This window comes from Neopsephotus bourkii, unplaced genomic scaffold, assembly GCF_033783945.1.
Source record: "Neopsephotus bourkii isolate Nb327-2 ecotype Australia unplaced genomic scaffold, CSIRO-AGI_Nbou_v1 NB_887, whole genome shotgun sequence".
NCBI classification, from domain to species: Eukaryota; Metazoa; Chordata; class Aves; order Psittaciformes; family Psittacidae; genus Neopsephotus; species Neopsephotus bourkii.
Genome location: NW_026901381.1, coordinates 593834 through 618794, shown reverse-complemented (window position 1 = coordinate 618794; position 24961 = coordinate 593834). Strand labels below are relative to the sequence as shown.

At 53.2% G+C, this 24961-nt stretch overlaps 1 protein-coding gene across 1 annotated transcript; it reads left to right on the top strand.

Annotated features, from left to right (window-relative positions):
- The first annotated feature begins 291 nt into the window (after positions 1-291).
- Positions 292-24578, top strand: PODXL2 (podocalyxin like 2). The gene is made up of 8 exons (XM_061357145.1): positions 292-434; positions 9530-9814; positions 15549-16444; positions 17426-17500; positions 20237-20393; positions 20513-20574; positions 21779-21958; positions 22269-24578. The coding sequence occupies exons 1-8, from the start codon at positions 380-382 to the stop codon at positions 22476-22478; spliced, it is 1920 nt and encodes a 639-aa protein (XP_061213129.1). The 5' UTR covers positions 292-379; the 3' UTR covers positions 22479-24578.
- The last annotated feature ends 383 nt before the right edge of the window (positions 24579-24961 follow it).

The following is a 24961-nucleotide window of genomic DNA, read 5'->3' as shown; positions in this document are numbered from 1 at the left end:
CTCAGCCGGCGGAGGGGGCGCCGCGGGCGGGGAGGGGTTCGGCGCTGCCGCTTCCCCCCAGGGGGCTGATCACCCCCGGCCGCGCACGCAGCCGCGCCGCCGGCACTCGTTGTGGGCGCCGCGGGACGCCCGTGGCGGCGGGAGAGGGGGCACCGGTACCGGGGCTGGGCCGCAGTGAGCCGCAGATTCCCCCCCCACCCCTCCGCGCTGCTTCCCCGCCCCCGGCGCGGCGGGCACCGGCGGTGGGAGGAGGCGGCGCCGGGATGCGGTGCGGGGCCGGGCGGCGGGCGGGCGCGGCGGCGAGGGGCAGAGCCCGGCGGGCGGCGGGGCGGCCCCGCTCCCCGTGAAGAGGCGGCGCGGCAGGGCAGCGGCCGCCGCCATGCAGCCGTCGCACCGGGCCCCGGCGTTGCTGCTGCTGCTGCTTCTGGCCGCCGGTGAGTGAGGGCTGCTGGGGTTGGGGTCGCCGCCATCCCTGCGGGTTGGGGCGCAGCGGGTGTCGGTCCCTTCCCTGGGCACCGGGATACCCGCGGGGGTCAGGTCTCCCCCTCTCGACCCCATCCCCGGGGAGCCGCGGCCCGCCGTGTGTCCGCTCCCCGGGACCCCCGCGGGAGGCGGGTCCCCATCGCATCCCCCCCACCCCGCCGGTGACCCCGGGACCTGTGCGGGGTCCCCATCTCCCACCCCGGAGCTCTCCGTGGGTACCAGGCGCTGACGCTAACGGGACATGGGACCCTTCGGAATGGCCGGTGCCAGCGCCGGGACCCCCGGGCGGTGACAGCAGAACCCCGGGCTCCCGGTATGGACGGGTGCGGGTGGGCTTCACCCCGCGGGGCTCCTGCTTCGGGGATGGGGCACAGAGCGCTGGTCCCTGCGGGGTGAGGACGGGCATCACCCTGGCCAGGGCTGCCCCGAACCCGCCTTCCCTTGCACTGATGCCTCCGTCTGGCGTCGTGGTGATTTTGCGAACTACCGCGAAACTGGCACAAAGGAAGGGGAGAACCGCAAATTGCTCCGCGTTTCCCCAAGAGCCTCCTCGTGTAATTGGGAGGCGAGGTGGGGTGCCAGGGGAAAGCAAAGGAGTGCGGGGATAATTGTGTTTGGAATGGTTGTGAAGGCTCTGGTTCTATTTATAAATAGGCTGGGGAAATTGGCCAACAAAGGGATCCCCCCAAAGACCCGTGAGGCTGAGGCTGCTTTTTTCCTCCCTATCCCTTTTGTCCAGGATTGTGCTTAGCGTGGAACAGGAGTTGAGAACGGGGACATTTAAAGAGTGGGGGAGTCTTTGTCTTGAGTCATCCTGGCAGTGAGGGAAAGGCTGCTTTCCCAACCAGCCGCTGGCTTCTAGCACGACCAAGCTGTGATACGGTGACATCCATCCCCCGGCACATCTCTTACTGCCCCCATCGCCCCAAAACCTTCACAGGGGAATGTGTCATCCTCGGAGCTGCTCTGTCCGTGAGCTGTGTGCACGGTGCCTCGAGCTGTCGACTGGGGCTCCCTAAAGAGGAGGGATAAAGCCTTTTAGGATTGCGAACAATAGTGAGCTTAAAGAGCAAAATGGATCAGAAAACCTGTTGGGGTTTGTGCCAATGCTCCATGGCACAGAAGCAAGAAGCTTTGCCAAAGGGGAACAGGGAGCCAGTTTTGTGGCTTCCTCCAGGCAGGTTTTCCACATTAGGGGAAACCTTGGGCATGGCTGGCAAAGGTCCTTTAGCCACATCTCAGCGGGAGACCCGTGTCCCCACCTTCAGCCAGAGCTTCTCCTCAGGGGAGGGCAAGGTGCATGGGGAGCTCCTGTATCCCCACCCGAAAGGGCTGGCTCTATCCCCATCACTTGGAAGCTGCATTTGCTCTGTGGAGGAGGGAGATGGACCTCGTGGTGGCTTTAAAAGGACCACAGCCGATGATGCTGTGCTGATGGGAGGGTGTTTTTCCTGTTCTGATAAGGCTACTGGAAACTTTCTAGTGCTGCTGCCCAGCTGGTGATGATGTGGAGGATTTGGGTCCTTGGCTTCCCCTGTGGCTCTGTCTGCTCTCCTAGCACAGAGAGCTGCAGGGGTGGAGGTGAGGGACAGCTCAGTTCCTAATGCATGGGTGATGCTGGGGCTTGTGGCAGCTCTGGAGGCTGGACTCAGTTGGCCGCACATCCCTGGACACCTGGATCCCTGCCTGTGCGGGAGGTCAGAAGGGGAGATGCAGCCTGCTGGGAATGTATGCATCAAGCCCTGTTATGTTAGTAGCTCTGCTCAGCAGTTTAGGATCTTGTCCAGCCTGGGATAATTCAGTGCGCTCCAGTCCTGAAGGATGGGAATAGTTAAAACCTATGAGAGAGAGCTGGAGGGACTGAGTGCGATTCCTGGGTGCTTCCCAGGATCGGGAGTGGGATGGCCTGAAGCAGGATCAGGGCCCATCAGGCTGCTGGGTAGCACAGGTCTGCTGGCAGAGCATCTCTCCAGGCTCTGGGGTATCTGAGCCTCTTTGCTTTTGCACATAGGAAAATGATGTGGTTGAAAGGAGAGGGAGAAGGGAGGGATTTGGTCTCTTCCCTCTTGCTGTCTCCCCAGGTGCTTGTCTGCATGTGGGCTATTGAAGGCTTTTTTTCCTTTTCTGCTTGCTTAGGTCCTTGTTAGCATTGTGTGAATGAGTCTGTGATGAGGGAGTATAAATCAGGATGCATGAAAATTCCCTGTAGTCAGTTTTTCCTCGGCCTCTTCAGTGCCATAAGGAAATGTTCATTTAATTATAGGCATCAGGGGTAGAAATAACTACATTAAGCCCTCAAGGGGAAGCTGCCGGCGATGAGCTGCACATCAGAGCACACAAAAGTTTCTTCCCCTGCCTCAGCGTGGGAAGCAGCTCCGGCATTTTGTAGATACCTGGATGAGCAGCAGCGGAGCATCAGCCCTGCTGCAGGGATGGGGGCTGCGGGGAAGGGGCATCGTTGCTTGCAGTGGGTGAACCCGCTTCCCATCCGTGCTGGCTGCTGAGACACGTAATCCCAGCAGCACGGAGAGGCTGTTCGTCATCCCCACGAGCACAGCCCGCGCAGAGGCAGAGCAAGCACATGTGCTGGGTTCTTCATGGGGCCAGGGATGCTGGCAGGGAAGATGTGCTCTGCCAGGGCTCGCTTCCACCCCTGGTTACCAAGCTTTGGATGTACAGTCTTGTTTTGGGGATAACGTTCTACTGTTGGGAACCAGCTCTGCATCCCTCCCTCTGTATGACCCTGCAGCCACCCTCAGCTCTCCCTATCCTGCCTGGTGTGTTGTGAAGGTCGACAGGACCCATGTGTGTGCCCGGGGACTACCAGACCTTTGCATGAGCTTTTTGCCTAGGGTGCATTGAGACAGTTTGGAGACTGGGGGTGAGGCTGCAGCATGGTATGCCAGTGTGTGACAGGGTGGTCATCACCACTGCTGCAGGGGCTGGAGCAGAGTGTAACCATTTTGTGCTCAGTGAGTTTTAATGGCCTTTTGGGATGTAAAAGGCTTCTGTTCTGTTTTGATGGGTGACTGTGTCTTGATGGAAATCCCTCCTGCATCTGCAGTGGTACTTGCTCTGCCTGGGCAGGGAGGTTTGGAAGATGAAGCAGCCACCAACCTTTATCTGGTGTGCTGGAAGTCAGACTGGGCGCTGTGGGGTGTGTGGTCCATGTTGGGGCAGAGTGAGAAGAGGAAGCACAGGCTTGGCACAGGGATGTTGTGGAATGCTTTGGGCTTGCAAGAGGGCAAAGGAACCTGTGGGCTGTGGTTTCTCTCCTGGATCAGTGGCTTTCATCCTGTGATCTGTTAACCCTGGGGGCTGTTTGGAGGCTTCTGGATGGTGACTGAGGAAGGCAGATTCATTGTGCTGTCTGTGCAGCTGTCTCCCCAGAGGCTGCTGCATCTTCCCCCGCCTGAGCTGGAACTGCCACTGATAGTGAGAGGAGCGGAGCAGGCGCTGCAGCAGCACAGGAGGGAGGTGTGAAGGCTATGAGATGATGTGGGGAAGCAGCGAAGGCAAAGGGTCTGGAGCCTGAAACCAGGCAGGGCTGTGACTCCCAGAGGGGCAAGGACAGCTTGGCTGAGGTGCTGTGACCTGCTTGTGTGGAGATGGGTGAGCTCAGAGCAGTCCTGATGATACTGATCCTAGCCACAGGAGAACCTGACTCTTCCCAGCCCTGGGCACCTCTGGAGGTCAGACTCCTGGTGCACGTGTGCTGATAAAGGGCACGTCTGCATCTATCTGCTCTTTCAGTGCCATGCCATTTCCCATGGATGTACCTGGGTCTGCAGGCTATAGATGTCCTCTGCTGAAATGCCAAGGGAGCAAATGATGGTGGTGCTGTGCAAGGTAGTGCCCATTCAGTGCATGCAGACCCTGTAGCCTGGTGTTTGAGATCTCTGTTCCAGCTGTAAAGATCTGCAAGAGCTTAAAGATGCTGGCACAGCTACTGTGTGCTCTAGGGTCTCGCTCTAAAGAGTTGTCCCATTGCAAAGGCTTATCCAGTTGTGCCTTGTCCCTGTTGTTGGTGCAGGTTGCTAAGTGTATGTGCTCCCCACAGACACAAGTGCTTTCCCCATTGCTTAGAGGGAAACTCAGCAAGGGCTGTGTGGGAGCTGGATGTGGTTCCTAGGTGGAGCATCCCAGCACAGGTATGGTGTGCAACTCTGAATTGGCACCGAATGGGCTTGGTCTGATGCATGGACATCCCACATGCTTCCCTGTGCAAGCTATTGAGGTCTGGGCTGCAGAGATTCCAGGTGAGCATGGGGAAGCCAGCTTGGAAGCCCTTCAGCTCTCTGCAGTAGGGACGCTTTTTGTTATTTAAATTGCTCTGGTTTGTTATGTTCTGGGATTGCTGTATTCCATGAACTGTTCTGCCCTGGGGCCTCTCTCCTCTCTGCCCCTGGGCCCTGCTCCCTGGTTCCTCCAGGGATGGAATATCCCTGGCAGATGCTTCCCTCATCTGGTCATTGTCTTTCTGTCCTAACTGATTATCAGTAAATGACCCATTCCTGACCCAGCTGTCCCAGGGAATAACATTGTTGGGTAACTCTGGGTTTGGGGTGGGCTGGAAAGGGAGGTCAGCGGTAGCGGGGCCAGATGGACGTGGTTGTGGCTGCTGAGTTGGCAGCACTGAGCTGCTCTGTCCCCCCTTGCTGGTACCCAGAGTGTGACTGCACCCGAGTGCTGTCCTACAGGCTCTGCTAGTGAGAGATGGGTGAGTGCTCCAGGTGAGTGCTCTTCCCTTCACAGGCACCGTGGTGTAGCCACAGCACCCAGGAAGGAGAGGGAAAACCATCCTTCAGCTGGGCACACCAAAGGGCACAGCAGCCCCTGGTAGGTCAAGCCAGTGTGGTGACACCTTGAGGGATGTTTGTGACTTGCCTTGGAGAGAAAACTGAGGTTTGCTTGTTGGTAATTAAAAAGCAAGCGAATTTTCAAGGCAGTTTGACACAGTGGCAGCCAGATCCCATCTCATCTCCCCAGATCCCTGCTCTCATTTCAGCTGGATACAGAAGCGAATTATTTCCTCTTTCATTTCTAGTCCTATTCAGTCCTGGGCCAGTTGGGAGCTTTCCACCAGCTGTCCCAGCCCATGGGGAGGTGACTTGCCTTGTGGCAAAGAGATAATGTGGTTCTTGGTTAATAGAGAGCATACTTGGGGTTCTTTTGGTGTTGTTTAGAAGTGTGGAGCTGCTCTTGTTCGCAGCACTGGCAGATGTGCTTCCCTCAGATTCTATTGCATCCTTTTCATGCTGCTGAGCAAGACTCCTCCATCTGCCTCGCCTGGGACCACTGCACTGAACTGCGCTGAGCTGGACAGGGTGAGCATCTCCACTTCACCTTGGAGCTGTTTCCTGAGGGGCCCATGGGGGCAGCACTAGCAAACCCGGTTCATCTGCACGCTCCTGGCTGGCTCTTGTCCAGTGGCCTTGGAAAGGTAACACTGCGCTGTTATTCCCTGTGGAAACCACCTTGTTCTGCTCCTTACATCAGGGAAGCATCTTCTGCAAGGTCAGCGTTGGCTCCACGTGTCGTCTTTGTGGGTGCGCGCAGCTGGAGGGCTCGCAGCCAGCACCAGAGCTGGTTTGGATGCTCTCTCTCTGCCTTTGTTCCCTCCACCTGCCTCTCCCACTTTCCCTCCTTTCTCCCCCTGCTGTGTGTGCTCCGGGGAGGCTTTTCCTCCCGTGCTCAGCCCCAAGGCTGGCTCCCTCTTTAGCATGCGGAGCCTCATCTCCTCCAGGTTACGCAGAGGTGCCGCAAAAATAGAAATGAGAGACAAACGCCCCATTGAAGCAGCTGGCAAGCCCTGGCTCCGTTCCCTGCTCCCTCCCATCTACACTTGCAGGGCTTTATTCTGGTGCTGCTTTATTCCTATGGCTTGATCTGCCTTTTGGAATACGAAACTGGGAGACTGATGGCTGGTAGACAGGGACTAATCCCCGGTCCTCACCCTAGGAGGAAAAGAGCCAGCCACCCATGTCTTGGGCATTACATTTCCCCTCTCAGCTGTGCTCCCTGCCTCCCGCTCAGCTCAGCTCCTGCTTGCATTCTTTCTTTGCCCGTTGACAGCTGTGTTGAGCTCCTTTATGAGATGCTTGGAAGAGAGGGGGACGGTGGCAAACCTTGGCTTTGCTGTTTGGCACCTCAAGCCTTTAAATTCTTGCTGCTGGTGCAAAAAGTGGTTTCAGGATGCTGTCCAGAGAGGTTCTGATTTGTACACTAGTGCTGTTAGCCCTATGGCATTCAGGCTGGTGCTGCTGGCACAGAGGGTTTCTCCAGGCCATTCTCAGCATCCTGTGCCTGTGGGTCAGGTCCCAAGGCATTTTCCTACTCCAGATCCACCCTAGGAGAAACCTAGCTTGCTGAGTCTGTGTCTATTAATGACTCATTCTTAGGGATGAGGTGGTGTAGCTTTATCTTGGGCTGAGGAGAGCATCCCAGTAAACAAGATAATGCAGCTTAGGGGGTTTAACTGGGTAAACACTTGAGAGTTAAAGGGGGGTAAACAGACTCCCAGGATCCGAGCTTCCCGCATGGAGGGGATGAGCTCTGGGTGCCCAGGTTCACACGCCACAAGAGGTCTGCTGTGGCAGCGTAGGCACCATCACGTTGGAGCTGGGTGAGCGCCACTGGGTCGGTGTGGGGACTGCCCTGTCCATGCTGTGCTTGTGCACAAGGAACTCATTTTGACCTCGTGTTTTGAGCTCTGGTCTTCTCTGTGTGCTGTTCCATCCCTGGGGTGCTTTGGTTGGCTCCATGATGCTGCAGAACCATCCTTCCCCTTCGATACTCTGCCTCTGTTGCTATTCCCTGTCTGTGGCTGCGCTGGCCTTGGATCAATAGAACACAATAAATGAGCTGGAGACGTGCTGAAGCCTGGCCCAGGAGTGTATGGGGAAGAGTAACCAATATTGGATTGTGCTCTGTTGAGAGAACAGTGGAGAAAGGTGGAGAGGGTCAGAGCAGGCAGAAAGCTCGAGAAATGCATTTCCAGGTGCCAGCATTCCCAGGACAGGTTTGGGAATCAAGTAAATAGCAACTCCCAAGCTTTTTGGGCTACAAGCCAGTGTTGTTGATGAACGCACCAGGGTCAGCCCCTCTGCTGCTGCCCCATAGCTCATCTTGGCACTTGCCCTGATCTGGATTGATCCTTCTGGGATGTGGAGCTGTGGGATGCAGTGATGGGGAGGAGCCCCAGGAGGTTGCCTGGCCTGCGCCCTTGCCTGGAGGCAGTTCAGCTCTGCTTAAATCACTTGAGGCCACGTGGCTCCAGATCTGCATGCAGCGTCCAGGTGATGTCTCAGCAGTGCTTTGGCAAATCTATTTCTAATACCTAGGGACTGTGCAAGCAGTTCCACACCTGCATTCCAGTGATGCCGCAGTGATGTTCCTCACGCGGGAATTTCTCCTCTTGAGGCATTTCTAATGGATGTTTTGGGGATGTTTGGTGCTGCTTCTCGAGGTGGCGACTTCTATCTATTTCTTTTCAGACTATTTGTGTTATTACTGTCCTCGGGATCATCATTAGCTGGTCCTGTGGTCCTCCTGTGCCGGGAGGAGTCTCCTTGCTTTGTGTCCTTGGCTGATTTCATTGTGATGTTCTTAGTTGTTGTTCCAAGGACACTTAGGGAAATATTAAAGACCAGCAGCTCCAAGGAGAGACCTTGAGGAATTCCACTAATGGCCTCCCTTTAGCTCAAGCCTCTCATGTTTTCATACAGCCAATGCCTTACTGTTTGTTGTCTCAGTTTTCCTGCTCACTGGTGCCTGTTCCTGCCTCTCCTGTAGTTGAATATGAGGCACTGTACCCTGTACTGAAGAACAGCTGGAATAGATCTGCTGCTTTTCTCTTGTCTAGCAAATCAGTTCTCAAAGAAAAATACCAAATTAGCCTTCATTTCAGCTTATTCAATTAGTTCAGTTCAGTGACTAGTTCATTAAGAGCTGGGAAGCACAGGATGAGCTGAGGAAGCAGGAAAACTTGTCCTTTCCTTCTGATCTATGAATAAAAATCAGCTGAGAGAGGATGAGATCTTCAAGCTTTAATGTGCTCAAGAACAGAGGGCTGGGAAGCAATTGGTGCAGTTCACCCAAATGAGATACTTTGCTTGCTTAACAGAACTGTTTTAAATGGAAAGCATGTTTTGGTAATCTCATTTTTTCCCTTCTGTCTCTGTATTTGTCATGGTATTTATGAATTGAAGAAAGCCAAGTTCCAGGTGCCGTTCTCTTGCTTTTTGATTGAAGTTCAATATGCATGTGAATGTACCTTGACACAAATCACAGTTAAAGTCTCATCTAGGACTCGGGAGGTGTCAGTCAAACCTTCTAATAGATCAAATGGAGATAACAAGGCTGTAATTGGTGCAGGAGGAATGTGAAATGCAGCTTGCCTCCCTGCTCGGTGTTCGGTCGCTGGCTGCTGCTGGCGGCATCTGACTCCTTACCTGTGACAGCCCTTCCTTATGATAGCAAAACCTGTGAATGCAAAATGCAGTTGAACTCAATGACTTTAATAGATTTCCAGCCTGCTGGTATGAAACATGATTAATATTGGTGATGTGAGTAATTCTGTTTTACATCAGTCCCCCTGCATATAACATAGCTGCGGGTCAGGAGCACCAGGGTGAAGTCATGCCTGGGTGGCAGTCAAGTAGGAAACTGTCACTGACTTCACAGTGCCAGGATTTCCTGGTTTAAGGAGCAGACATTCCACCTCCTCTCCAGGATGGTGTTGAACAACCCCGTGGTGCTTCCAAAGAGGCAGAAAGCGTTAGGGAGGGTGAACCTTCTTTGTACCATTAAAGAGAGGTGCCCTGGGCTGGATGGCTTCTGGCACCAGCTCCTGCTGGATGTGAACACTCTTCATGGTTGTGGATGTTTCCCAAAATACCCCAGTTTTCCCCATCAGCTCAGAGCACAGCCCATCTGCAGGGCAGGGTGCCTGCAGGCTGGGCACAGCAGCTTGGCTTGGCAGGAACAGAAGACAAGCACAGTGGGTATCACTCCTGTTTCTGATATGGGTTTACTCATTGTACAGGGACCTTGCACCTCTGCCTTGCCTCCTCGGAGGAGACAACCGCCGATGGCCTCACGTCGACATCCCTGCTGGAGTTTGCTGTGCTGCCCCACATGGAAGCCATGAATTCCCATGAACGAGCCAGCCAGGAGCCTGATCTTACCCCTGTCTCTCTGCACGCTGCCCCGGGATCGGGCTTTGCCAGTGAGGAGAATGAGGAGTCCAAGATCCTACAGCCCCCACAGTACTTCTGGGAAGATGGTGGGGAGCTCAATGACTCCAGCCTGGATTTAGGACCCACAACAGGTAGGTTGTTTTGAACCCATTCCTCCTCCCTGTGCTGTGGGGTTCGAGGAGGTGGAAGGGTGCAGGGATCCGTGCTCCTGCTTTGACACAACTCTCGCTAAGAGGGCCTGAGATTAAACGTCAGCTCTATTTTCTCACCTCAGTGCCTGATGTGTCCCCAGTGAACCCTGAGCAAGCACAGGCTTTAGAAACCAAGTTACAGTTGAGCCTTTATTCCTGAGCTCCTATGGGCTGGGAGAAGTATTGCCTCCACCTAGCTTCCCATTGCCTCATGCCCTTCTTTCTCTCCTTCCCCCTTTTACGTTCTCTTCTCACTCCCTTCTTTCTGTTGCTGTCAGTTAAGCGCAGCCTAAAGGTCTCAAGATCAAGGCCATCTTGGGGTTTGAGTCAGAGCTGTCTTCCCTTGGTTAAACTCAGCTTTCCTCACTCCATGACTTCAGTGGGGATTTGACCTTAGAGAAGACAGCAGGTTTGTCCCTTATCCTGTTGCCACCCCTGTCCTGCTTTCTTCCTGAGGGGACTCATGGCCAAAATGAGCTGTGTTAGCATCTGCGCTTGCTTGCCAATGTGGGCTGTTTTTTGAGACCCTTGAGGCCCCCACACCCCTCACTGCTCTCAGGGGGAGGGATGGGAGCAAGGAGGAGGAGCATTGCAGGGTTTCCAGTAGCTTAGGAGATTATTTCACAGTGCTCCCGCTCTTAAGTGTCATGTGGGGCAGGGGCCAGGCTCCAGCCTTATCCCTCCTCCCTTACCTGGCATCGCTGCCTCCCTGCAGCAGGTCCGACTGAGGTCTGCAGTCAGAAAGCATGAGCCTTGTTTGATCTTTGCTCATGTTTCTGTGACCTTAAGGAAGACCTCACTGAGGGCTGTGCCTCTGGCTGCCAGCTGAGACACAGGACACGCTGTGCAGGGCAGGGGCCATTCAAAGCCCTTTGCTCACCAACGCTGGTGCTGAACTCATCTGGCTGTGCTCTTACTGCCCTGTGGCTCATGGGGCACTTATGGTCCTGGCCATGGGGAGCTGTGCTGCTGCTGGGTTGGATGCTGCAATGCTCCTACTAGCGCATCCTTGGGCTGTGCTGTGGTTTAGCCCCTCTGGGGCACAGGCAGCGTGCTCAGCAGCACTGTTATTTGTGTGCCAGTGGGCACCTGCGTGTGCTCAGGCCTGGACGTGACTTGGAGGCCAGCGTGTGCTTGTGCATTGAGAGGAGCCCGAAGCAGCCTCGCCTCTTGCACGTGCCTCTTCCCATCTGCATGCACAACACGCTCCCCTCTGCTTCCGTCCTCGCCTGCAGTGCTTTCCTCCATGAGCAGATGTGCTCTTTCAGCTGTCCTCTACACATACCCTATGCAGTGCCCAGCTCACCACTGCTGGGCTTCCCAGCACTGCCTTTACCCCTGGCCATTGCTGTGGCCGGAGCTCGTGTCTCGGTGATGTTTCAGAGCCATGCTTAATAGAACAGTTTGAATTATTTAAGAGCTGGGAGCACATTTCTCCTTAAAATTTAATTAGAAACCTGCTGTGTGTCATTTTACAACGAAGGATATTGCAATAGCATCCTTCAATTGGACAGCCTTCTCCTGCACGAGAGGTGCACGCAACGTGCTGCGTGTGTGGCAGATTCCATGCGATGCCTGGTGGAGCTGGGTGATGACATCTGTTGGGTTATTTTCAATGTATAAATCCATTAAACAGTTTCAAGCAGCTGCTGTTTAAGAAAGAAAAGCTCATGGTGTAAGTTTTCCTGTCATGGAATTTCTCTGGATAACACTGTAGTCTGGCAGAGTTGGTAGCTCTGTCCCAGGCACAGATTTGAGCCCCTGTATCAATTAAGGCACAAAGCAGGATTGTGATAGTACTGGAGAGAGAAAATTCCCTGCTGTGAAAGGAGACCTGTGCTGGCTCCTTTCTGTGTTTGGTGCCTGGAATTGGTGGTGTTAGGCCAGATCTCCTGAGATTTCATAGAGTCATGGAATGGTTTGTGTTGGAAGGGACCTTAAAGCTCCTCCAGCTCCAACCCCTGCCACGGGCAGGGACCCCTTCCACTGGAGCAGCTTGCTCCAAGCCCCTGTGTCCAACCTGGCCTTGAGCACTGCCAGGGATGGGGCAGCCACAGCTTCTCTGGGCACCCTGTGCCAGCGCCTCAGCACCCTCACAGGGAAGAGCTTCTGCCTAAGAGCTCAGCTCAGTCTCCCCTCTTTCTATGAGTCACCTTTATTTTACCACTGTAACGTCCTTCTGCAGTCCATGAGGGGACCCCTCTGCCTTTGTGTGACCCTGGGGCTGCAGAAGGTAACAGCTAATAGCAGTCTGCAGCTGCTCTGGGGCTTTAATTGCACTCGAATATCCTTTAATAACACTTCAGGAGCTCATGTGGCATCAGGGGCCAGCTGCTAGAGACAACAAACCCCAGTGGCAGAGCACAGCTCAGCCTGGGGCTCTGCTCCCTCTGAATAACCTGCTTCTGCTGGTTTATGCTATGGAGCAGTCATTCTGGATTGACACCAGTGACACCAGCCTGGGAAGGAGCCTGAGACTGATGTCGCTCTGTCTGGGAGTGCACAGAAATGCATGTGTGCTCACCCGTGCACAGCTGCTACCCAGTGGGGCTGCATCTGGGAGAGATGGATTAGCTCTGGTGGGAATGGGGATGCATATCCTTATGGAAAGAAGCAGCATGTGATTCATACTGCAGCCAAGAGGCAAGCCAGCGGAGCTGTGAAGCTGCTGCTTCTGCATCCCACTGCCTTCAGGAGCTTCCCAGGGTGTTGTTTGGGTTTGGCTGCTTTGATTCAGCTGTGGTATCACACTGGCCTGAGCCACAAATTAACCCTTAGGACAGAGAGGACCTGCAGGACCTTGCATCTCCCTTCTTGTCCTCCTTTCTCTTCTTCCCACCTTCCCCATCTTGTTTTGCCTGGAGGCTTCCAATCCCCGTGTTCCCTTCTGTCACACTGGATTTCCTGAGCAACAGATGCAACATCTCTTCTAGATTTAGGGCTAGAAGGTGGGTGCCATGAGGGCTGCAGGGCCCTGATTTTTAGTGAAAGAATTATATGGTGGCATATCCATCCTGGGGAGCTCCTTGGTTTGCCCTTCTTTGTGCTCTGCTGTGGCTCAGAACACAGTGCCCCATGTGTTCCCTTTCCAGTGAAGGCTCTAGATTAGGGCATCCTAATCACTAACTGCTGGGAAGGGAGGGCTCCCAAAAGCTGATGTAAGGCTTATGAATGAAGGCACTCAGTCTCTCTCCTCTCTTGCCCCAAAACTGAATCTCCAAGGACTGGAGTGCAGCATCACATCTTGCCATGTGCTGGGCTGGCACAGAGCTCGGTTTGTTACAGCCAGGGTCTGCTCCTCTAGCTCCAAAGCTCTGCCCTTGAAGACCAAGGCTTGTCTGTGCTGGAGCTATCAAATCTGGTATCACAGATTGGTGATTCACTGGGATGGCATGTGGTGATTTGGGAGGAGGAATTGTAATCTTTTAATTATTCATAGTAATTAGCAGAAGGGGTTCCCAGCAGAGCACAGTTGAGGGGTTGCAGGTCAGACAAGTTAGAAGGATGCATTCAAAGTTTTCTCACCATCTAAAGGGATAAAATCTCTTCCATCCCTAACTCTGATACAGTGAGATTCCCTTCTTTCTATGAGGAATTGCTTGCTTCTGGCCAGAGCCATCCCAGCATCTCTCACCCTTACTGAAATCTGCTGCCTCTTTATCCAGACTGACAGCAAATCTGGTGTTCTTAATAGCATCTTCAGCCAGAGCACTAATGAAATGAAGCACCTGGTAAAGGCTGTCTGCATAAGGAGCTTAGTGCTGAGCAGCTGCCTGCCCCAGCTCAGCTCCTGGATGCCTCTTGTTTGTGCCTTGGTTTAGTACACACTCACACCTCAAATGATCAATCCTGGGGTGAGCCACCTCGACCAAGATGATGCTGGCAGAGGCTGACCTGTGGCAAAGGGTTTCTCTGTCTTACTCTGTTGCAGCCAGCCCTGCCTGGCTCTGTTTGGGTGCCTGGTCTCTACCTGAAGCCAATTCCAAGCGTGAGAAGACCTAACCACTTTGCTACCATGGGGTCTCTCTTAACTGTGATCTCCCTTGTGTGTGGACCTGTCTTGGAGTCACTGACAGTCCCTTCTCCTAGTTCTGGAAGATGAGGATATTAGCCCAGGCCGGCTCAATTCTAGCACCAGTAATTGCATTTTGCCTCTTGGAAATGCCCCTGCAGAGTAAATCCAATGGGATACATCTCTTTGCAGTAAGCCTTCCTGCTCTGTACTGCAAAACAGTGAGCAGAGTCTGCCTCAGAGCTGGCTGTGTTACAGAGCACCTCACCCTTCTGCAGGTTAGCATGTGCTTCAGGAGGAATGATGCTACTGAGCTGGGGGGGGAGCCCAGGAGTGTTCATGTCTTTATTACAGTGCCTTGTAGTTATCAGTAATTCAATCACTGGATAACATGATCTTCCAGTTTAATCCAATCAAGACCTTATGGTCAGGTTGTGTGGACTAAAACTGGGGAGGGTCACCCTTCTTCTGCGCTGTCCCAGTTGCCAATAGTGCAAACAGAGGGAACCTTGGAGGGCAGCAGCTGAGAGCAGCTTTTCTGAATGGAGGAGCAGCAGAAATGGGCTGAATTAACGGCTGGCTGGGAATCTGCTCTGGTGCAGAGCCAGGACTCAGCCCATCTGGTGTCAGGGATGTTCTGTATTGATTCTGGGGTAAGCAGGACATGGCCTGCTCCTGCAGGGGTTTGAAGCTGGTGTTCACCTCTCCTAGGGCAAATCATCTCCCCAGACAAAGGGAACGCATTTGTGTGACCCAGCCCTGGGCCCTGCGGGAGATGCAAAGGGCAGGATGTGGAGGGCTGTGCAAGATGCTTCCTTTGGAGAAGAGCCTGAGGGTCTTTGTAAGAGAGGTTGGAAGGGAAAAGCTGGGGATGGGGATTGGGGGAGGCGAAGCCACTTGGATGCTGCAGTATGAGCAATATCACTGCTGGTGGGAAGCACTGAGGGGTGAGCTAAGGCTGTGACGGCAGAGAGGTGAGGTGGAGGTGTGGAATTTCAGATGGGTGAGCCAGCCTCCCAAGGGGATGGGGTGACTGAAGCTGCCCACTGCGCTCATCTGGGCTGCCCCTGCTAGACTGGAGATTCTGGGACAGTGCCATGGCTCCATGGGCAGTTCTGAGCTGTCCCCCTTTGAGCATCATGGCATAGATGCTCTCGTGTGTGGCTGGGAGGAGTTTGTGGCATTTCAAAGATGCCCAGGGTGATGCAGGTTCTGGGGCCAGGGAGGAGGATTTGGTTTGTTGTGCTTTTGTTTCTCTTCCCTAGTGTTTCCCCTTTAGCTAGTAGCTGACTCCTGCTACCACCCCATAGCTTTCTAAATCCCATCTGCAATGAGTCTCTGGGTCCCAGCCTCATTCCTGACACTCAGAACCTCACCTTAAACATGCCACATGTCAAAGCTGTTACTTATTATTGTCTCTGAAAACGCCTGAGGACAGAAAGGAGTTGGGAGAATGAACACGTGGGTTATCCCTAGGGAGAGTGGGTTCACTGGGATGTGCAGGAGGGATTGTTCTTTTTTGTGTCAGGCTACCTGTTCGTAGAGGGTCACTGCCTTTGAACCCCATCTGTGGCTGGACACATACAATGGGGCCAGCTCTCTGCCTTTCTGGGTTCATGGCTACTTGGGATGTGACATGAAGTCCTTTGGGTCTCATTTTAGATTACAACTTCCCTACTCCCTCTCGGAAGGCTGGGCAGAAAGGGAACAGGACACGGGAGAAGGACAACTGGGCACCAGCCACTGTGCAGCCATCGGCAGAGCTGGTTGATCCTGACTCGCGCACGCCTTTCTCGAGCACGCTGGAGGAGGAAGAGGGGCTGCTCCCCATAGAGCACCCCAGAGGAGGAGTGGAGAGCTTCCAGACCTCCGGGCCAGAGGTTACATCTGCTGAACCCGTGGGCCAAGAGGACTCCTTCTCCCTTCTCTTTTCCACAGTCTCTGCCAGGCCAGGAATTGTGACTGAGGCAGCCACAGGAGAGCAAGAGGAGGATTCTGTTTCCGCAGGCTTAGACCTGGGCAGTAGCATGGGACCAGGTCTTCTGCCCGTGTCCTCTGTGTTTTCACCTACTGTTGCTGCAGGGTCTCCCAGTGATTCAGAAGAGTCCTTTGAGGTGACAGCTGGGGACACGTGGGCTGTTGGAGGAGCAGACTCGGAGCTGACTGTGACTACCACAGGAGCAGAGCTTGCAGAGGCCACAGTGGAGGATGATGGGGAAGAGCTTTCATCCAGAGAGGAGGTCTCAGAGCACACAGTGGGGTGGGAGCTGCTGAAGCCCACGGTGCTAACTGAAGCGGAGCAGACAGTGGAAACACTTGTGGGGACACCCTCTCCTGCAGGCAGCTCCCTGCGCACCCAGACTTTACCTGGGAGTGAGCAGCACCACACTTCATCTGCATCTCCATGGGACAGGGTTGATGATGCTGTGCTGGATCCCATTTGGAATGACACCGAGCCAGCCACTGAAACTTCAGCAGCAGAGAGGAGCTTGGCACCACAGGCTGGGGACTCCCGCATGGCCATGCTGCCTACAGAGCTGCCCTGGGACTCAGCACAGGTAACACTGGGAGCAGGGAGTGGGTGTGAGGTTTAGTGAGGATAGTTGGGAGCATCCCTTTTTCGGGGGTGTTTAACCCCTTAAACCATACCCATATCCCTAAGTCTGGCTGGTGGATGTAGCTGCTTCTGTTCACCCTGCCAAAACTGGGTTTTGGGGTGAATTTTCCACAGTTTGGGGTATCCATCCTCCTGCTCCTCCCAAGCAAACTGCTGAACTGAATCCTGCTTCTAATAAACACCTGCCCTCTGGGGCATGCACGGCAGCGAAAGCTCCTTGTTTCCTCAGCCTGCATTATTGGAAGTGTCAGGACAAAAATGGCCCTAAGGATTTCTGGAAAGGGAGTGAGAAGCAAGTGCTATTTTTGCTGGTGCTGCCTGCAGGGACCAGCTACAGAGCAGGGTACAGCAATCTGTGAGGATGCTGGGCTAGGAGAGCCTGGGGGAGAGGAGGTGTGAGGTGAGCTGCAGTGCCTGGATACAGCAACCTGGCAGCTGGTTGAGGATGGACACACAGCAGGAGCTGGCTCTGAGAAAGTACCAGGGAATGCTTTTAATACTGCTTTCTGCCCCTCAGTACCCAGGAGCATGAGCAGGTGACTTAGTCCCTTTGTGCATCCTGTCCTGCCTGAAGAGTGCTGCCCTGTCTCCCCCAGTTTAAGGACTAGAGAGGGTTTTATGTTCAGTGCTGATCACGTATGGAATGAGGCTGCAGGCTGGACAGCTTTCTGCTGAGTGAGTCCTCCTGCAGTCTAGAGGTGGAAGGAAAGCTGAGCTATGGCAAGCTGGCATAGTAACCTTGTCCCTGCCCTGTGTGCCAGCACTGAAATGGTGATTCCTCCTCAGTACAGAGTTAAAGGACAGTTACACCCTTTGAGAAGTGGTTCTAGGGGGTACATCACAGCCCCTTGGCCCTGTCCCTTGTTTCAGCAGGAGAGCTGCATTCTCTGCCCAAACCCAGCTCTTTGTCTTGTCTCTCCAGGTGATCTGTAAAGACTGGAGCAACCTTGCGGGGAAGAACTACATCATCCTGAACATGTCAGATAACATCGACTGTGTAAGTCAGCCCAAAGAGATTCAATGGCACAGGGGAGATTAGGGCTTAGGGACGTGGAGGCAGGCACAGCTCTTGCTGTCTGCTTTCACTACAAAACATTTTAAATCACTAAATCTCAGCTTCCCTGTAGGGGCTGTGGAGAGAAGGGGAGGAGGACAGAAATATTCCTGTTCTTCAGAAGGGAAAAGGGTGGGTGGAGAGTGATGATTTTGCTCAGTCTAGCACATGTCAGTCTCATACTGGAGTTTTGACTCCCTTGTGGCTGCTAGTCTCTGCCATCAGTACCTGGATCGTCACGAGGGCTTTTAACATTGCACCTCTTGCTGATGGGACTGAAGTGCGATTCTTCTTCCCTCCTCCCTTCCTCTTCCTTCCAAGATGTACTAATGTCCTCCGATGGCTCAGAGGAATGGGGACTCCCCATTTGCACTGTGAATGGTTTGGTGTCAAGTAGCTTTCACTAAATCTCCCTTAAGTGCCTCTTCTCCCCACCCTGTTATCTGTGTCTTATCTGGGTCTGTTCACCAGCCACGCTCTGCTGATCCACTGCCTGTCCATCCATCCCCATAAAGCCACGGTTAATTCATGAGCCCAGAGCCCCTTGTGGGTCCCTTTTAAAGGGGCTCGTTCACCTCTGCTGGGCCTTTTATCAGGCACTCAAAAACCTGTTGTGAGGGGCTTGGGGTCAAGGTGCCCTTCATAATTCTAGGCAATGATTATGAGCCTGACAGCCTGAGACTGGAATGTTTCATTGGGGAACTATGGCCTCGTGTGTCTGTGCTCCTGCTTTCTGCAGCTCCTTTGCTGTGGTTCCTGCAGGGCAGTTCCTGTACACCCTGCAGGATGCTGACTGCTTCGAGGGGAGATGAAAAGTCAGTCTCTTTCTTCCTGACTTAAGCAAACCAGTTTGAAGAGTTCTAAGTGTCTCTGCTACAGTTCACAATTGCAACTCGGATTGAAAACCGAAGTCCTGCTGCCCCATTTCCTCCATCTCCAGTCCCCACTGCTCTTTCTCCCACCTCTGTGGTTAATTAATGCAAGTTAGTTTTGTCATGTGTGGTACCTTCCTTCCCATAGTCCCTTGCCCTTGTGTTGGTTAAAGCAGTGGAGTGGCAGAACTGGCAAGCAGATGTGCAGACGTCTCAGCCAAATGATGCCTTCACTATTGAATCCTTGCTGAAAGAAGACATTGCCAGGGATAGGCAGGGCTGGACTGGTTTTCTTACTTGATTTCATGTTTCAAAACAGATTTCCCTGCCAAAGGTTTGTGCTGTCCTCCCCTTTATTCAAAGGGACACGTGTTAACACATGTATTTAACATGAACATCACTTTGTTCCCTGCATCCCATTACCACATTCATGAAACTGGAACCAAGCTCTTCTCCTTTCTGATGGTGTTGATGCAGTTTGTTTCCTACCCATGGTAACTTGCTCAGTTTGGGCAACTCACCACTCCTCTGCTTGTCCTTTCTGTTTCCTGGTTTCCGTACCTGAGCCCTGTGGTGGTTGGATTTCCAGGGTTGCAAAGGGAGAACCTACATTGCAGGTGCTATAATTCGAGTTAAAGGGGATTCCTCACGTTTCCTGTTCTGATGCCATGGGTCATACAGGAATAGGGAGTCACTATTCCTCTGAGCCATCAGAGGAACATTTCTCTGTTGCATGTTTCCTATGTTTTGATGATGATCTGTTGCAGTACTGAGTCCCACTGAAAAGCAGAGGGACCAGGAGGATGCTTAGCCCCTTCCAGAGGGTTGCACCTTGGGCTTTAACACACTTCATAGTGCCAGGTTCTTGCCTCCTGCAGGGATGATGTCTGTATCACTGGGTTAAACTGGCAGCCCATTTATCTTCCTAATGGGCTCTGGGCAAGGGAGTCACTTCAGTCTCTGGGCACATCTCCCACTCCATATCCCTGGGCATTTTGCCCAAGTGAGGACTGCAGGATATGACCCAGCAGTGGTGCCTGGCTACGCACTGGGAGGTGACCTCCGCATTGCCTTATGTGCATTCAGGCTCCTTTGAGCTCCCGTTTCTCCACCATGGACAATTTAGCAGTGCTCTGCAACCTCAGCTTTGCCCATCACATCTCACTTCTGTCCTCCTCCTGCTCTTGGGCTGAGCTGCTCCCCCTCCTCTGCATGGCCCAGAGCAGAGCCAGGACCTGGCAGCCCGGTGCTGCATCCTCTTGCTCCATGCCCAAACCACAGCCCGGTGAGGTGAGGGCACTGTGATTCAGGCCCCAGTCATTGGTGTCTGTTCCAATTAGGCCATTTTGGGCACAGGCCTGTGCCTGCCCTGAGCGCTTCGGATCGCCATGGCAACGGGAGCTCTCCATTTTATTAATCAGCTGCGTGGCCCTCATGTTGCCATGGCAACCGGAGACAGGAATAGAAACCCGGGAGCAGGAAAGCAGCAAAGGAGCAGCCGAGGTGTGGCTGGAGCATTTTGTGGGGCTGAGCGGCACCCCCTGCATCCTTCTTACCATAGCAGCATCTCAGCACCCCAGTGAGCCAGGGGACCTGGGCTTGGCACTGTGTGGGGTGTATGAAGACCACAGGAGCTGAGGAGAAGGGCTGATGCATCAGGAGATGTGTGTGGGTCCACCCTGGGATGAGCAAGGGAGCGCTGGACCAGGTTTAGCATTGCTTTTGGCCATGCAGTTGTGCCAGCCCTGTGGTGCTGCTTCTGCCCCATCCCCACCGTGTGGTCACCAAGGTGCCTTTCCTGCGGCAGGAGGAGTTTCGGCTGGAGAAGGGTCCCCAGCTGCTGGCGCTGGTGGAGGATGCCTTCTCCAGACAGGCGGATGGACTGCAGGACCGCTGGCTCATCTCTCTGAGCAAACCCAACGAGAACGACAAGCACTTGCTGATGACACTGGCAGGGGAGCAGGGTAAGTGCTGCAAGAAGGAGCCTGCAAGACCTCCATCCTGCTGGGGATTTCAGACTGATGGGTGTATCTGAACTACCCGGAGCTGAGCAGCGCTGATCTCTTCCTTTCCTTCTTCACAGGTGTCATCCCTACAAAAGATGTTCTCATGGCACTGGGGGATGTTAAGAGGAGCTTAGCGGAGGTAAGAGCCTGTCTGCCTGCCTCCATTTGTTAAGACTAGCTATACAATTAAAATAAGCAACTTGAAAGCTGGGAGCATATCTCAGCCTAACCGAGTGCAGGCAAACAGATGAGTCAGACACTTGGCAAACTCCCTTCTCCCCTCTCTGGGAGCTGCCAGGCCATCAAATGTCTGCTCCCATTAAAAGAGTAACTATGGGTTATTCCCTCCTTGCTTTTCTGGCTTGGCTGTGAAGCTGCTTTTCACACATTTGTTTTGTTGGGATACTTGGTCTCATCCCTTCTGTGCTATTGCCAGTGGCAATGTGGGTGCTGCAGAGCCCCAGATTGGGCCCTGCTCACCCTATGGCTGATATACATGCACTGGCTGCTCTCAGGCTTTGCTGAAGAAGTGGGAGAGGTGCCTGAACTAGATGAGACATGTTCATACACCTTCTTCCTGCAGTGCCAGGGTCTGCATTTCACTCCTTTAGATAACAGTCTACACAAGGGCAGCAGAGCAGCAGAGGTGAGGGATGCCAGGCTCCTCTGCCAGCTGCTTCTAGCCCTCATGTATTCCCTTCTAACCCTGGGTGGCTTGGAAGAGGATGGAGATGAGGTCAAATTAGCCCCATGATCTCTGCCTTTGACTCTTAAGTCTTAGGGACATGTAGGCACCAAGGGGTTATTCTGCTTGGATTTGTTACACTGTTGGAGTAATTCTACTGGTTTTAGCCCCTTGCTGGCTGTTTGCTCCCAGGTTTTCACCTGACCTATCAAACTGATGCAGTTATGCAAAGCAAATGAAGTGCTTGGTGTGTATTGCTTGGCTTCCACCAGAGAAGGTGCAAAAAGCCAACCCCGTAGAAACTGGGTAACCAAAGTATCAGCAGCTGGAAGTGTCCAGGAAGGATTTGTGTTGGTGCAAGGTGTGATTTGCCACTGTGCCCCTATGGAGGCCTCTTTGTCTTGCACACAGGTGTGATCCTTGTGTAGGTGGTCAAGGTAAGATTATGCCTACTGTCATTTGCTGATGTGTCAGCTTTCAGAAGATGGTGTTCTATTTAGTTATGTGCCTTCTAGTTACAGAAGCCAGTGTACATCCTGACTCCCCAGTGTTGGCTTTTAGTTCTGCTCGCAGTGGTGGTCCTGTACTTGGACCCTGGAAAGTCTGAACAGGATTCCATGGGATTTACTATACCCCTTCCTTCCTTCCTTCCTTCCAGATTGGCATCCAGAACTACTCAACCACCACGAGCTGCCAGTCACACCCCAACCAGACACGCAGTGATTATGGGAAGCTTTTTGTGGTCCTGGTGATCATCGGCTCCATCTGTGCCATCATCATTGTATTGGGGCTCATATACAACTGCTGGCAGCGACGCCTGCCCAAGATGAAGAACATGGTGAGCACTGGATGGGTGGAGAAGGTGGCTAAACTCTTAGCTGTTGGGATGGAGGGGATTGGGAAGTTGAGGGAGGTGGATTTCCCCTGTCCACTTAGCTGGCTACACTGCTGGAGCAGCAAGGAAGCCCATTCAAGTGTAAGAGATGCAAAGCTGTGCTCTTTGCCACTGCAAGGGCCGTGCTAGGAGTAAATGTTCCTTTTTGCACTCACCCTGCAGGGTCCCTGGTGACCCTCAGAGCCTGTTGTGATTGTGCTCCTCAGCAGCATTAAGACCTGTCCCCCTTTGTCTCCATTTGTGTTCCTCACAGTCACACGGCGAGGAGCTGCGCTTTGTGGAGAACGGCTGCCATGACAACCCCACCTTGGACGTGGCCAGTGACAGCCAGTCGGAAATGCAGGAGAAGAAGCCGAGCGTGAACGGTGGGAACACCATCAATGGGCCGGAGAGCTGGGATGTGCTCATCAACAAGCAGGCGAGCGAGGACGTGGATGTGTTTGAGGAAGACACGCATCTCTAGAACAGGAAGGGAGGGAACCACCCCCTCACATACACTTGTCTCTCTCCTATCTTGACTGGTGGACCATGGGATCAGGTGGCTTCTCAGGAACTTCTTAAAGACTTGGAAGAGGTCAAGTCTTTGGGGAAGTTTTCCCAATGGAAGTCCTGAGCCCGCATCTGAGGCTTGGAGCCAGGAGGATCCCTGAACAGAGGGAAGCGGGAGGGGTGGGTTTGTAGGTCTCTGTGTGTGTGTTCCTATCAGTAGCACCAATGCTTTCATCGCCTTTAAATGCACTTACTGTAGCTCTCTGGTAGTGACTGAGAGTGGCTGGGCTTGAGAAGCAAGGTGGAGAGGCGGAATCTGCCAGCAAGAGTCCAGCTCTGAGAGTAAATTCCCTTTGGGAGTGCAGCTGGAGTTCTGGCAGCCAGATCCTGACCTTGAGATCATGCTCAGTCCCTGCAGGTGCAGTAAAACCTCTGCATTCCGGGTGGAGGGGAGCCAAGACTCGGTGAGGTCCTGGACAGAGGTTGCCTTCCACAGGTGAAAAGAGGTTTTGTAGTGCCCTAGCACTCAGCTGCTGGTGAGGCGAGCTCTTGATACTGGGGAAAACATCCCTCTGTTATCTCATTTCTGCCCCACACCACAGACAGCCCCATTCCCCGTTCCAGTTGCCCAGCTCCAGGCTGAGTGTGCAGAGTTTGAGCACTTTACCCTTGCTTTGATTGCAGAGAATTCAGTGCCATGGAGCAGCATCTTAGCTGGAGATCCGCTTTAGGTCAGAGAGTTGCTGGGAAAGGTCATTTAAATGCCTCTTTCATGCAGTAGCCTGTGAAATGAGCAGCAAAGTATCCCTGTGTGTCTCAGTTTTAGAGTCCACCCCTATTTTCCAGGGTAGTTTGGTTTCAGTGGGTCTTTTTGAGGTAAATGCAGACTATTGGGGCTTTTTGGACAGGGAGAGAAGTAACAAGTCAGACACAGATAATTTTCTGGTCCTTTTGTTTCCTCCTCAGCATCCTGCCCTAGGGGGGTGTTTATTGTCCCACCTGTGTAAATCAGGGTAGCATCTTTCAAAGCACTGCATTTAAGCAAGTGTAAAAACCAGTTAGGATGAGATGAGATCTAAGAGGTCCCCAGTGAAGGTTGCTCAGGAATGCCGCAGGCAACTTTGAGGCTCCAGCTCCTCCCTGAAGGTGTGTAATAAAAGGCACGTGAATGCATAACTGTTCTCTGAGCCCTGCCTAAACTCAGAACTACTGTGGAGCCTGAGATCCCAGAACGTTGTTTCTCTTGTCATTGAGGGACTGAGGGACTTGCTTTGGTCAGAGGCAGCAGTATTCCTCTGTTAGGTGATGTGTGTGCTTGCTTACTGCAAGGTGCAGCTTTGCCTTTGGTCTTTAAGGGAGCCTTTGTACAGAAAGACCCCAGATGTGCAGCCTGATGCCGAGCCTGTAAATCTATCCCTGTATGTACAGATCTTTTTAGCATGTTCACCCCTGGTGTGGGTGCCTCAAGTCAAGGTACAGAGTCTGCTGGTTCATTTTGCATAGCGCTTTGCATGCAGACTGAATCACAGATCACCTTGATGGAGGACCACGTTGCTATCGGTCTCTTAGGGATTCATGAAAGGTGTCAATAGCCTTTGGTTTCCTATCCAGATTCCAGTTTCCTATCCAGATTCCAGTTTCCAGTGGTTTTATCCCACCTCCACACCTTTTCCCTGTGTTACGTAGGAGATGGTGATCATCAGCTCCTTTTGGATCTTGTTGGTTGCAGCTATGCTCAGAGAAGTCCCTCCTCCCCCCCCATCAGTTGATAAAGGGGCACAGTCCATGGACATGGACATCCACCCAATGGCCCTTCTCTGACCACCCTGATGGCTCCTGCTGAGCAGGATGGGTCTGTGCAGTGGAGCTGCCCAGGTTCAGTGGCTGTGTTTGATGGCACTTTGGGTCTCAAAGGATTAAATGCGAGTTGTTGTTACGGTACAAGGAGTTCATTAAAGCATGGAGTTAAGATTTGAGTTTGTATAGCACTTAGCATAACGAGGCCCTTAGGCACTGTCACCATCTCAGTGTTTCTAAGTCAAATAATCCTCATTAAAGATGTTTTTAATGTCCAGTGGCTGTTAAAATAATGCCACTGATAGATGTGAATCAGTTCACCCACAAAACACTTCCTTGGTTCCCATCATCACCAGGAGCTTCTTTGCTGCCCTGTTTTCTCTCCACTTTACTAATCAGAGAGACAACAAGGTGCTGATAAAGCAGTGCTGGGCTCAGCACCTCCTGATCTGGTGTAAAGTGCTCAAACTTCAAAGAAACCAAGGGGGCTTTGTGGGCTTATTCTTAAACTACCAGATTCTCCTCATTTGCTCTTCCAGCTTCTTATGGCCTCAAGTTTTACAGAGACTGTGGAGCTCTCTTCTGTGTCCAGAGCATCCAGGTGGTCTTGAGAGTGTCCAAGGGTGGCTGTCACGAGGCTGCAAACAACTTTCTGCTGTC

Excerpts from the sequence above, each read along its gene's own strand:
- PODXL2 (XM_061357145.1), top strand. The coding sequence starts at position 380 with ATGCAGCCGTCGCACCGGGCCCCGGCGTTGCTGCTGCTGCTGCTTCTG. Across the intron at positions 435-9,529 it reads GCTGCTGCTTCTGGCCGCCG|GGACCTTGCACCTCTGCCTT; the intron begins GTGAGTGAGGGC and ends CTCATTGTACAG. Across the intron at positions 20,394-20,512 it reads GACACTGGCAGGGGAGCAGG|GTGTCATCCCTACAAAAGAT; the intron begins GTAAGTGCTGCA and ends CCTTCTTCACAG.